Source organism: Balaenoptera borealis, assembly GCF_965194805.1.
Source record: "Balaenoptera borealis genome assembly, chromosome: X".
NCBI classification, from domain to species: domain Eukaryota; kingdom Metazoa; phylum Chordata; class Mammalia; order Artiodactyla; family Balaenopteridae; genus Balaenoptera; species Balaenoptera borealis.
This window is the reverse complement of record NC_138881.1, coordinates 21,199,320-21,212,875: the sequence shown is the minus strand read 5'-3', so window position 1 is coordinate 21,212,875 and position 13,556 is coordinate 21,199,320. Positions and strand designations below refer to the sequence as shown.

At 44.4% G+C, this 13,556-nt stretch overlaps 1 protein-coding gene across 3 annotated transcripts in view; it reads left to right on the top strand.

The window, feature by feature from the left end:
* Positions 1 to 8,548, top strand: part of PCYT1B (phosphate cytidylyltransferase 1B, choline) — a 177,632-nt gene extending 169,084 nt beyond the window's left edge. For 2 of the 3 annotated variants that reach the window (XM_082375805.1, XM_082375802.1), the window contains exon 8: positions 4,608 to 8,548. In XM_082375805.1, the coding sequence (XP_082231931.1) occupies positions 4,608 to 4,820 (213 nt within the window). In that variant the 3' untranslated portion in view covers positions 4,821 to 8,548. Of the gene's footprint in view, positions 1 to 4,268; positions 4,369 to 4,607 lie in introns of all 3 variants that reach the window. The other variant, XM_082375807.1, reaches the window with a different exon arrangement.
* Positions 8,549 to 13,556: the final 5,008 nt, after the last annotated feature.

Here is a 13,556-nt window from a genome sequence, read left to right as displayed (position 1 = left end):
TCAGACCTTTAGCTAGACTCACCAAGAAACAGAGAGGACTCAAATCAACAAAATTATAAATGAAAAGGGAGACATTACCACTGATACCACAGAAATACAAAGGATTATAAGAGGCTACTATGAACAATTTATACACCAACAAACTGGACAACCTAGAATAAATGGACACATTTTTAGAAACATACAACCTAAAAAGACTGACTCAGGAAGAAAGAGAAAATCTGAACAGACCAATTAGTATTAAGGACATTAAATCATTAATCAAAAATCTCCCAGTGAAGAAAAGCCCAGGACCAGATGGCTTCACTGGTGAATTTTAGCAAGCATTTAAAGAAGAATTAATGCCAATCCTTCTCAAACTCTTCCCAAAATATTGAGGAGGTGGGAAACTCCCAAACTCGTTTTACAAGGTCAGCATTACCCTCATACCAAAGCCAGAAAAGGACACTCTCAGAAAAGAAAACCGTAGGCCAATATCTCTTATGAATTTAGATGCAAAAATTCTCAGTAAAATACTAGCAAACTGAATTCAGCAGCACATTAAAAAGATCTTTCGCCACGGCGAAAGATCCCAAGTGGGATTTATCCCTGAGATGCAAGGATAGTTCAGACACAAATCCATCAATGTGATGCATCAATTAATAGAATGAAAGGGAAAAAAATCATATGATCATCCCTATAGATGCAGAAAAAGCCTTTGACAAAATTTAACAACTATTTATGACAGTTGTTTAAAACTACAAACTAGGTATAGAAGGAACATACCACAACATAGTAAAGGCCATATATGACAATCCCACAGCTAACATCATACTCAATTGTGAAAGGTTAAAAACCTGTCCTCTAAAATCAGGAACAAGGCAAGGCTGCCCGCTCTCACCACTCCTATTCAACATAGTACTCAAAGTCCTAGCCAGAGCAATCAGGCAAGAAAAAGATATAAAAGGCATTAGGATTGGAAAGGAAGAAGTAAAATAGTCTCTATTTGCATATGACATGATTTTATACATAGAAAATTCTAGAGACTCCATCAGTAAACTGCTAGATCTAATCAATTCAGTAAAGTTGCACGATATAAAATTAACATACAAAAATCAGTAGCATTTCTGTACACTGATAATGAATTATATGAAAAAGAGACTTAAATTATCCCATTTACAGTAGCATCAAAAAGAATAGAATACTTAATTTAACCAAGGAGGTGAAAGATCTCTGCACTGAAAGCTACAAGACATTGAAGAAAGAAATCCAAGAAGACACCAATAACTGGAAAGATCCCATGGTCATGGATTGAGAGAATTGTTAAAATGTCCATACTACCCAAAGCCATCTATAGATTCAATGTTATTCCTATCAAGATTCTAATGGCACTTTTTTTTCAGAAATAGAAAAAAAGTCCTAAAATTTATATGGAACCACAAAAGACCCCGCCTGGACAGCCAAAACAATCTTGAGAAAGAAGAACAAAGTGGGAGGCATCACACTTCTTGCTTTCAAGCTATACTATAAAGCTGTAGTAATCAAGACAGTATGACAGTGGCATAATAACAGACACATAGACGAACTAAACAGAATTGAGAGCCCAGGAGTAAACCCATGCAAGGGAGCCAAAAATACTCACTAGAGAAAAGACAGTATCTTCAATAAATGGTGCTAGAAAATTGGACATTTACATGTAAAAGAATGAAAGTAGACCCCTATCTTACACCACCCATGAAAATTAACTTGAAATAGATTAAAGATTTCAGTGTGAGATCACAATCCATAAAATTCCCAGTAGAAAACATCAGAGCAAAACTCCTTGACATGGGTCTTGGCAATGATTTTTTGGATATGACACCTAAGGCACAAGCAACAAAATAAATGAGACTACATCAAACTGAAAAATTTTGCATGGCAAAAGAAACCACCTACAAAATTAAAAGACAGCCTACGGAAAAGGAAAAAATATTTACAAACCATGTATCTGATAAGGAATTAACATCCAAAATATATAAAGATCTCATAAAGTTGAATAGCAAAAAACCAAGTAATCCAATTTAAAAATGGGCAAAGGACCTGTATAGACATTTTTCCAAAGAAGATATACCAATGGTTAACAAGTACATGAAAAGATGTTCAACACCACTAAATCAACAGGGAAATGCAGATCGAAACCACAATGAGATATCATCTCACACCTGTTAGAGTGTGAGCAATAAAAAGACAAGAGATAACAAATGCTGGCAAGTATGTAGAGAAAAGGGAACGCTTGTGCACTGTTGGTGGGATTGTCAACTGGTACAACCAATATGGAAACATTATGAAGGTTCCTCAAAAAATTCAAAATATGATGCAGAATTTCCACTTGTGGGAATACAGTTGACCCTTGAACAGGTTTGAACTGCATGGGTCCACTTATACTTGGATTTTTTTCAGTATTAAATACTAAGGTACTACATGATCTACAGTTGGTTGAATCCACAGATGTAGAACTGTGAATGCAGAGGGCCAACTCCAATGTTTTACACCGATTTTTCGACAGCACAGAGGGTCAGCATCCATAACCCCCCCATTGTTCAAGGGTCAACTATTATATCTGAAGGAAATGAAAACACTGTGTTGAAGAGATAACTGCACCCCGTGTTCATAGCAGCATTATTTGTAATAGTGAAGACATGGAAACAACCTGTCTGTCGATGGATGAATGGATAAAGTTGTGGTTTATACACACACACACACACACACACACAGTTTTATTACTCATCCATATAAAAGGAGGAAATCCTGCCATTTGTGATAACACGGATGGTCCTTGAGGGCATTATGCCAAGTGAAAGAAGTCAGAGAAAGACAAATACTGTATGATTTCACTAACAGATTGTGTTTACCAGAGGTAGGGAGTATGGGGAGGGGAAATTGCATGAAAGGGGTCAAAAGGTACAAATTTCCAGTTATAAGTAAGTACTAGGGATGTAATGTACACCATGATCACCATAGTTAACATTGCTGTATGGTATATATGCAGGTTTTGAGAGTACATCCTAAGCGTTCTCATCACAAGGAAAAAAAATGTATCCGTATGAGATGATGGATGTTAACTAACCTTATTGTAGTAATCATTTCACGATTTAAGTGAAATCATTATGCCGTACACCTTAAACGTATATAGTTTGAGAAGAACCAGAAAGAGAAGTTCAATTGTTCATACAATTGAATTGTATGTTCATACAACTGAATTGTATGTCAATTCTATCTCAAAACTGGAAAAACTTTTAAAAGGTTGGGAAGATGAAAAATATCTTTAGCAATCTGATATATTAAAAAAGGTATCTCACATCAATCATTTTGCATTAGTTTATTAGTGATGCCAAACATTTTTTAGAGTTCATTTATAAGTCTTTTGTGAGTTACCTGTATGTGCCAAATGCTCGTTATCTTCTTTTTGGTTTCTAAGCTCTGTTTATATACTAAAATGCTTAATTTGTATTTAAATGTTGCAAAAATTTCCCCTTTTCATTTGCCTTGTACCTTATTTCATAGTGTTTTTTTTTTTTTGAGGTACAGAAGTTTTAAATTTTTTGTATAGCCAAACATCAATCTTTTTTTTCATGGTTTCTTTTTTTGCTTTTATGCTCATACACAAAGGTATTTCTACATCAACAATCTTACCATACCCCTCTCTTGATTAAAATGTTCCAGGGGCTCTTCAGGAGAAATCCATCTCCTCCTGGTGCTCCAGCCTCAACTACTGTCACCCTATAGGCACTTGGGGTCCAGTCAGGCCAAGCAGTTATGCTTAGCCCTGTCTACTTAGCACCTTCTGTTTGGAAAACCAGTCCTCATCCAGCCCCACGGGCTCACCACCCATCTCCACCCCCTCTTCCCGCATGTCACTGAAGCCCCAGCTTGGATATGACCACCAACTTTATCCTTTTCTTCCCCCCATGCCCCTCCTCACCCAGGTAACTCCACTCCAGCCCCCACGGTCTCCTTGCTTGTCCTGGGACGTGCACTGCGTGCTCCCTTCTCGGAGTTCTGTCTGCAACGTGCTTCCCCCGATTGCCATTCACGTGGTCCCCTCCTCACCTCTTTCAGGTCTCTGCTCAGACAGACAGCATCTTCTCAGCGAGGCCTTCCCTGAGCGCCCTACTGACCTTTGCAGCCCACCTGTCTCCCCGGCCCACACCCCCATCTGCTAACCTCTCTCGTTTTAGTTTTCCCTCAGACCATAGTTCCATCTGACACACCTCATATTTTGTTTGTTTATTGTGTGATTCCTCCCTCAGTTTTGTTTTATTTCCTGCTGCACTTCGAAGTACCGAGGACATTGCCATTTGCCTGGCACAGCATAGGCAGCAGTTTGATCTGGAGATGGAGGAAAAGGCGGTAAGAAGGGATGAGTCCCAAGAACCAGCCGGGAGGATAATCTGATGCGGCAGCATCTTCCTGCCCCAGAATCTCACTCAGCCCCTCCCCAGAGACAGTCTGGGGAACATGGGCTGGCATGCGAGCCTGCATTTGTGCGTGCAGGTATTAGAGCAGTGGCTGTCCTTCCTGCCTTGTTTGTCTCCCTACCGCCTCAGAAGGCTCCTTTAACAGACGCCTTCTCTCCCTTCTCTCTCTAGAAGCAGATGTTCCAGGAGAGGAGTAGCCGGATGCTGCAGGCCTTGTCCCCGAAGCAGAGCCCTGTGAGCAGCCCCACCAGGAGCCGGTCCCCTTCACGCTCGCCGTCACCCACCTTCCCGTGGCTCCCGAACAAAAGCTCACCCCCCTCCTCACCCAAAGCAGCCTCAGCCTCCATCAGCAGCATGAGCGAGGGGGATGAGGATGAGAAGTAAAGGCTGCCGGCAGACAACAAGGGCCACGCCACACAGGCTGGGGGGAGAGCAGGGCACGGGGGACGCCTGAGTGGTGTGGGAAGGGAAACAGTCGCAGGAGCTGCAGCTCAGCCAGGAGACCCTGAGCTCTGCTACGGGAAGGCCTTGAGACCAGCTCTCCCTCAGTCTCCACTCAGCCTAAGACTTGGGCTCTGCATGGAGGTTTCCCGCCGGACAACCTATACAAACTGCCTTAGCATCATCTAGAACCGCTCTCCTTTAACCTTGCTAAGGAAAGGTGCAGAGCACCCCTGGGAGACTTGTACTGAGTGGGGCGCCTTCTGCTTTGCTCCTTACACTGACCCCCACCAAATATACCACCTGTGGAAGCGGCTGTTCCCTCAATCTACTACTTCCAGCTCCTAAGGGCCCTGCACGTTGCCTCCTACCACCCAAGCTCTGCCAGGATAATGTTTCCAGTAGAGGTGGCAAAGTGCTTCTGAAATAGTCAAGCTACAAATGCCAACCTTCTCAGTTTAGCCACGAGACCTGATGTTGCAACACAGTTGCATCAATTCTTTCCAGTTCCAGGAACGTGGCGTCTAGACCAAGCCTTGCTTTAGGCTACATATATCAAAGGTCACCTAGTGTGAACCTCAACTTCTTATTCCAAGGACAGTTTTGTCAAGGAGAACGCCACCTAAGGTGTAATGTCTCCTGGTTGTACTCTTTCATCATTGGTTTGACTTCATTGTTTTCCAGAAACTACCTTAATCTGTGGGAAATGCAACAAAACAGAACATCATATATATACATACATATATATATATATATATATGTATATGTATATAAAGGAGCCGCTTTGCTTTGGCTCCAAGTTTAGCAGATGGTAGATGTTTCCTGAAGCTTCTCCTTCAAGGATGCTATTATGGAATGGCTTTTCCCATTTCTGACCAGTTAACAGTTTCATAGACCTCAAGTAACGGTTTGACGTACCAAACCACATAGTATACCAATAGGGGGTGCTACCTGCACGTATCTGTTCTATGTATGCTCCCAATACGCCATCCAGGGTGTGTACCATATGCAATATGAATCTATGGTGGTGGCATTTTACATTATCCCCCTCTCCTGCTCTCACCCTAATACCCTGCTGAAACCCTTGGTCTTAAGAACTACCTGGTTCCCTTGTGACTTGGGCACTTTGTCAAAAGCTCATCCTGCATTCCTGTAGAAATGTCCCAGCCACGAAATCAGCATGTTGTGCTCACAGCCTCCCATCATCTTTTTGGGTAGAGGAAGGCTCTGAATAGTTTCGCCGAGCAAGGTGGGAACCTCAGCATCTGGACGTTCCAGGTAGTCCTGTAATCACCCACCTCCCCGGCCCTAGGTTTCCAATGGGATGAAGGCGCTAAGCATGCCCGCTGAGTTGTCTGAAGTTACTGCCCCCTAAGCACAGGTAGAAATGAGCAGGTAGAGGCAAGATGTAGAACCACACTCTTGGGTAGAAGAGGCATTGCCTGGCTGTCCCAGTAAAGCCAGAGGCCCAACACAGCAACTTGCGGACAGAGCCCGGCATCTCTTGTGACAGAAACTCTCCCTTTCAGAGACCCTGGGAAACAGCCTTCTGGGTGACAAGTGGGGCAACCAGTGAAGGAAGGTGGCATGTCTTTCCCCCTCGTGTTGGGGTTGAACTACCTCCCTACCCACCTGGAGATAAGTGGTGTTTGTTGGGAAGCAAAACCATGAGGCTAAGCTGGCTGGGAACCCCCTTGTTCTGGGCACTTCCTCCAGAACTGTGTCGAACACTCACGGGACAGAGAGCTGGTGGGAACATGGCGCATGTGAAGAAAACTTGTTGCCGTCAAGGCCCAGAGCACTGCTCTGCTGAGAGGGGCAAAGGCCCCGTTCCTCCACTGGGCCCGTTTGGTCTCTGTACGCCCACCATCTCCTGAGCGGTGACAGGGTGAGGAGGCCCGCTGGGCAAGGCAAGGCAGTGAGAACAAGGGAAGAGAAAAGGAGAAAGAGGGGCCTGGAGAAAGGCAAGAAGGTTAAAGAAAATCTGCGTGCTCAAACCATTTCAGGGCCTCCCTTTGTAGGGGAAACTCTCTTGGGAATGCCTTTTATGGGCTTTTGCCATGGCCCAGAGCAGATAAATCCACTTTTACCTGATTCCTGCTCTGGAGCAAATAGCTTGGAATTGATGTATCGGGCAGATTCTAAGTTTTCAGGCCTCACACACCACACTGACAGGTGCCGCTTACATGACTCATCAGATTCAGTGCCATCCTAGCTGCCAATTATGGGAAATGACCAATGCCTGGGATATCCCAGGGATGGGCCGCAACAACCCACAAGTGGGTTCTAAGTCTCACCCTCTGTCCCCCTCCTGACCTGTAACAATACCTCCCCACCCTAAGGCTACGAGATTACCGAGAAGGAATGAGGAGATCCTGCAACCCAACTTTTGATGCTTCCTGGCCACCAGTTTATCCCTGCCCCTCCTCCCCTGCTTGGGAGGAGATGGGCTGGCTCTTTGTTTGGGCCGGCCAGTCAACAGTAATGGCCAAGAGTGCGTTAAGGCTGGAATGAGAGACGTACAAAGTGTGACACAAGCTTGGAGAGGTAAGCAGGAATGACAAAAAGCAAGGAAAGGTTCTTTTGCCCTAGACAGGGAAGGAAGCTTCGGACTGAGGGCTGGAGAAGAGCAATTTAGGTCATGGAGGGAGGCAGGTTACATGAAGATGGGCGGGAAGGGAGCATAGTTCCTTTCCGCTCCCTTACAAGTGTCTGTCAGTCACTCCCTAACAGGTAAAGGAGGCAGGCTTTCTTTCACAGCCACCCAAGGTTAGTGGGTACCTGTGCAGGATGTGGGTTCCCGTCCCCCCACCCCGTCCAGCTTCCCCATTTCAGCCCTTCTCCATTAGCTGCCACATCTTCCTCCTGGGGACCCTGAAATCAAATGTTCACCAGCTAAAAACATGGGGCAACTGTAATGTCATAGTCACATTGAATGGCCTGTCTCTGGCAAGCCAACTCCCGTGGGCCAGGACTTTACAAAGGCAAAGGAAACCAGCCTCAAGAGGAGTGATCCCAAGACCTAAGTCTGCCTTCTGACCTGCTCTGCGGGGAAGGGACACAGCTGCGGGATGGCCAGCTTGCTCCATGCCTTAGGCTGGAGTTACTGAGAGTCCATCCTTGGAGGGAGGGACGGAAGAGCATGGATTCGTTCTCTCCATCTTCAGGACTTAGCACCCAGGCATACCCCAGGGAGAGACTTCGAGAAGGCGACCTACACTCAGCTGACTCAGATGAGCCTGAAGGGAGCAGAGATATTCCTGTTCCTCAGGCATCCGTTCAGCACTAGTCTTGGCCATCAGATTTTTCTTTTTTTAAAAAAACAGAATGAGCTCATGAGGCGTTTGCAACTTCTACCTTCTCTCTAGACTTGAGTTTTTTGTTGTGTCCCTGCAACGTGTCCCGGGACAAAGCCATAAGAAGATCATACATACTTAAGACTATGCTGTACACGTGAGACAAGAAGAAGACGACTCGTCTGGGTTAAAGCCCGACCTTATGCCCAAGCATTTGCTCTGGTGCTGAATAACGCAAACTTCCGGAATCAGCCCCACCTCTCCCCACCCCCTCCTACCCCTGCACATCCCCCTCCCCGCTCCAGACCCACTCCTGCTCCCCAGCGGGACACGGCATTGCCAACTTGTTTATAAATAAAGGGATGCAGAATTGCACTTTTGCCTACTGTGTTTCTTAAAAGCGTGGTGCTGTGCATTCCTACTCATGAGCTCCGGCGCAATATGGAAGAGTGCAGGTGTGGCCGCTGTCCTGCCTCGGCCCAGCTGGGCCCCAGCCCTTCAGAATGATGGGTCTGCCTGCCGTGCAGCACGGGGCCAAGCCTGGAGTTGCCAGCCGGCTCACGCCTGACATGGAAACGATCTAAAGGTCCATCAGCAGAGGAGTGGATAAAGAAGATGTGGTACATATATACAAAGGAATACTACTCAGCCATTAAAAAAAAGTGAAATAATGCCATTTGCAACAACATGGATGCAACTAGAGATTATCATACGAAGTCAGTCAGAAAAACAAATACCATATGATATCACTGATACGTGGAATCTAAACTATGACACAAATGAACCTATCTACTAAACAAACAGACTCATGGACATAGAGAACAGACTTGTGGTTGCCAAGGGGGCGGGAGGGGTGAGGGAGGGACGGAGGGGGAGTTTGGGGTTAGTAGATGGATTCAACAACAAGGTCCTACTGTATAGAACAGGGAACTATATCCAATCTCCTGGGATAAACCATAATGGAAAAGAATACAAAAAAGAAAGTATACGTGTGTATAACCGAGTCACGCTGCTGTACAGCAGAAATTAGCACAACATTGTAAATCAACTATACTTCAATTAAAAAAAAAAAAAAAGGCTGCTTAGGAGCACTCACCTGGAGGGGAGGTCACGGAGAGAGCCCGGCCAGGACCCTGCGTTGTACGCTCCACCGCCAACTTGCTTTCTGACCTCGGCCAAACCACTTCACTTCTCAGACCTCAGCGTCTGCTTTTGTAAAATGAAGGGGTGGAAGGAAATTGTTTCTGAGGTCTCCTTTGACCGTAAAAGTCTCTGAATTTAGGAGGCAGCCTGCGTCGTCCCTAAGCTTCTCCAGCTATGACGCTGTCACTGAGCCACCTGAGGAAGTGCTTACCCTTCACTGGGAAGCTGGAGACCTGACCTGGGGCCTCCACAACCGACGGCGTCAGTGCCGCACTCACGCCCGCAACCTCCTCAGGCTCTCGGGGTCCGCCCACCCTTCTTATCTAGCTGCCTGGCGGCTGCTTTTCACCTGGACTTAAACATTGGGGCGTGGCCATTTCCACCACTTCTCCAACCTTGGGGAAAAGCTCCTTTGGTCAGCTGGAAGCAGACAGATGGGGGTGGAGGCTCTCAATCAGGATTCCAAATGTCAACAATTAAGGCAGATTGATGTTCTGAGAATTGTGCTCATGCCCTCCACTAGCCGAATTTAGGAGCGTCTATTAACTCCATCTGGAGGGGTTTAGCTCTTTGAAATGACAACAGTTCTAACATTAGCCTAGATTCTAGAAGAAATAGAACCAGGCCTGCAGGCAGCAAGGGAATTCATTTAAAAATAGAATACCTATCGTTCACAGACCACATTACTTGGCTTTTGCCATACAGATCAAACACATTCTCGACAGGCTGTATTTAGAGTCAGTTACAGGTTTCCTCTTCACTTTCCATGATACCTCAGAAATGTTCTCAAGGGAAAATCAGTTCTAAGGCATAACAAAACTCATGTTTAAGAACTCTGATATTTGCCCCAAAGAGAATGAGCCTTTGTTAACAAACCCCTAGGATTAAAAGGTACGCTATCAAAAATGTTTACACACACACACACACACACACACACAGTCCTCTTGTATTGAAGTCCTCACAGCTTATTGGAGTTGAATGTTTAAGCAACTTCTCCAGGTATTCAGCAGAGGCTATTAGATAAAAAGACTCCTACAGAGATGCTTTTCAGACAAAGAGGGACAGTTCATTAGCACCAAGTGTATACCCAGTGATCAAACTCTTCACGAAACCATCAAGTAAAATCCTTAAAATAAAGAACCAGTAAAATCTGAAATATCATTAAGAGCATAAACATCCACAGGTGCTAATTGATCTTTACCTTAGGCCCTGTACTGCCATAACTTATATTCTAGAAAAACACCACCACATTGGTTGAATGTCAGCTGCAGCTGACCACATGTGGGAAACTTGAAGAGAAATGTTCAGAGTAGGGTTGACTTGTCTCCTGTAAGCAATTTTTATTCTCCTTACCTTTGTTATCTCTCTTGGGGGGCAGGGAAAAGAATTAATCTGCAAGGTTACTGTACTCTATTCATAAAAGCTGAGTTCTGATGGAGGGATTAGACATAACTAAAATATTTGATACATAATCTTCCATTTTAAAAGAATTAATGAATCCATACCTGAAAGAGCTGGGACACTTTACCTCTTCCACAGGGACCTTTTCAACTTCTTATACTTGCAAATGAACTTGTCGCTCTAAAATTTCCAAGTTCAAAGAAAACCTGTCATCTTCTGCCACTCACGTGGCAGGACATGACTCATTACATAGCTTGAGGCGATAACCAGACTTTCTTGTCTGATAATCACGTTCCACTGGACGGATGTTGGCAAGATGCCATTTACTGGTCTCACCATACAAACTGACATTGACACAGAGTCATTGATTCTTTTTCCATTTTTTCCCATATCTGGTACCCAGGGATTAACAATAAGGTAGTTGAAGAGGTATGTGTGTTAGTTTCCTATTGCTGTAACAAATTCAGTGGCTTAAAGTGTTATTTTACAGTTCTGGAGGTCAGAAGTCCAAAATGGGTCTTACTGGACTAAAATTAAGGTGTTGGCAGGGCTGCATTCCTGTCTGGAGGCTCTAGGGGAGAATCCACTTTCTTGCATTTTCTAGCCTGCATTCCTTAGCTCGTGGCCCCCTTCCATCTTCAAAGCCAGCAATGGCCAGTCCAATCTTTCTCACATCACATCACTGTGACACTCCTTCTGCCTCTCTCCTCTATGTATGAGGGCCCTTATGATTACATTGGGCCCACTAGGATAATCCAGGACACCCTCCCTATTTTATGGTCATCAGCAACTTTAATTCCTTCTTGCCATGTAATAAAACACATTCCCTGGTTCTAAGGATTGGGACGTGAACATCTTTGGGGGGCCATAATTCTATGACTGAAGACAATGGTCATAAACCCTTGAACCTTTTTCCAGATCCTAACAGAGTTGAGGAGCAGTAACCCTCATGCAGAGAGATTCGTGTTCCTCTTTTTAACATTCCTACATCTACTCGTGATGGACCCCTTAAATGTTTCTCTTGAGTCTTGACATCCACAAGAGAAGCATGAAATAGGTATAATGGGAGATGTTGGACCCAAATGAACAGGCTAATTGGTCCATGAGGAAAGGAAGGGTTGGGTCCTCAACTCATGAACATGGAGCTGTGGCTGGCAGAGAAGGAAGTTTAAGAGCTTCCCTCCCTGTTCTCTGTACATATCCTCCAACTCATATTTGGCTACACCAAGAAGACAAGAAGTGAAAGGGTAGCTAACCAAAATCTTTGATCACTGGACACATTCTTGCTGAAATAAGCCAAGGAATACAGTTTCTGGCTATCAGGCAGAATCTGTTTCCTACCTATGCTCCCCCTGGTTTGTTTTTGGTTTTGTTTTTCTGGTCATTGGAGGTTGACCACAGCCAGTTTAAGCTGGGACTCACTTCCAGCCATCCAGTATCAAGGTACGCCATGCTCCTTTCTAGAGTAACTTATTTTTCCATGGTTGCCTTTGATCTGCATTTTAACTTAAGGTCTCACATACATTCCTGTCTGAAGCATTCAGTAAACATTTACATGAGCTCGTAGGTGCTGGTATATAAAGATATAAAGACGAAAGAGGACACAATCCCTCCCCCCACCCCAATTTCAGTTCAGTAACTTGACTCTCAATTCTGACCTCTGACTGGCCCAGCCTCTGGCTTTACTGAGCTCTTGATGAACAGTCCATGTTTCGGACTGTGCCAAATAGAATTTGACAATGATTTGACTTACTAATTTCCCTTTTTTTTTTTTTTTCTAATCTCTTTGGGGTGGAGTACTCTAAATTTCCCAGAGTGCTAAGAAAGATTGCTAACTCCTACTCAGAATGGGGGAAAATAGAAAAAAAATAGATTCGTAAAAGTAGATTTTCTATTTATGAGAAACCACTTGTTGAGAATGCTGAACGGGGGAGGCTGGTGACGTCACCCCTCAGCTGGCCCGTGAATAGGAAGACTCTGGGCGAGTTACCTAAGTCACAAGGCGTCAGCACACTCTTTCCTTAAAGGCCTCACCAAACAGGTGTGGGCCCTGGCCTGGAATGAACTCTATTTGAACAGAGCTGTTCTATGGACGAGATGGTCATTCGATGTCTCACCTTAGATTCTTCGATTGCAGGGTGGCTGACGGACTTCTCCCAGAATAATGGGGCAGAATTTGCTTTCATAAACTATTATTTTGTTACCAGTCGAAGCCCTAGAAAGAGAGCAGTTTTCATGTAAGAAGCTCGTTCCAGTGATTGTGCTAAGGTGACAATAATTATCTCTAACTTTAGAAATAATGACACTATTATATTAAGCTATTACTAAGGAACTGTTGAACGCTTTTGCATCCATCACTGTTGTTGAAATCATGAACATGTTTATTTTGTTTGAGCACTAGCAAATTCTGTTTGGACAAGAATGCCAGAAAACAGTAAGAGTAGCATTAGCTTAGAGTTTCTTGCACAGAAGGAAACCGCAAAGCTGCTCAGTTGCCCGAAATCCAAATCGACAAGGCCTTTTCTGTCTTAAGTATTTCCCAATTACCTATTAAATAGAACATCAATGACCCTAGGCCTGCTCTATGCCAGGGAGACAGGATTTGCTGCTGCCAGCATTTTAGCCACTCTCAGAGGCTGGTCTGTGGTTTGGACTTGATCAGTGGTTTTTCAATCCTGTCACATGTTAAAATCTCTTAGAGAACTCTTTAAAAAAGACTTCTCAGACACCATCTGACGGAGTGGATCTGAAATGGGCCCCAGGACTTGGAGATTCCAATGTGGCCAGGTTGAGACCCTCCAGGCTATAGTCAATACTTCAATTCAGAGAACAAAGTGAG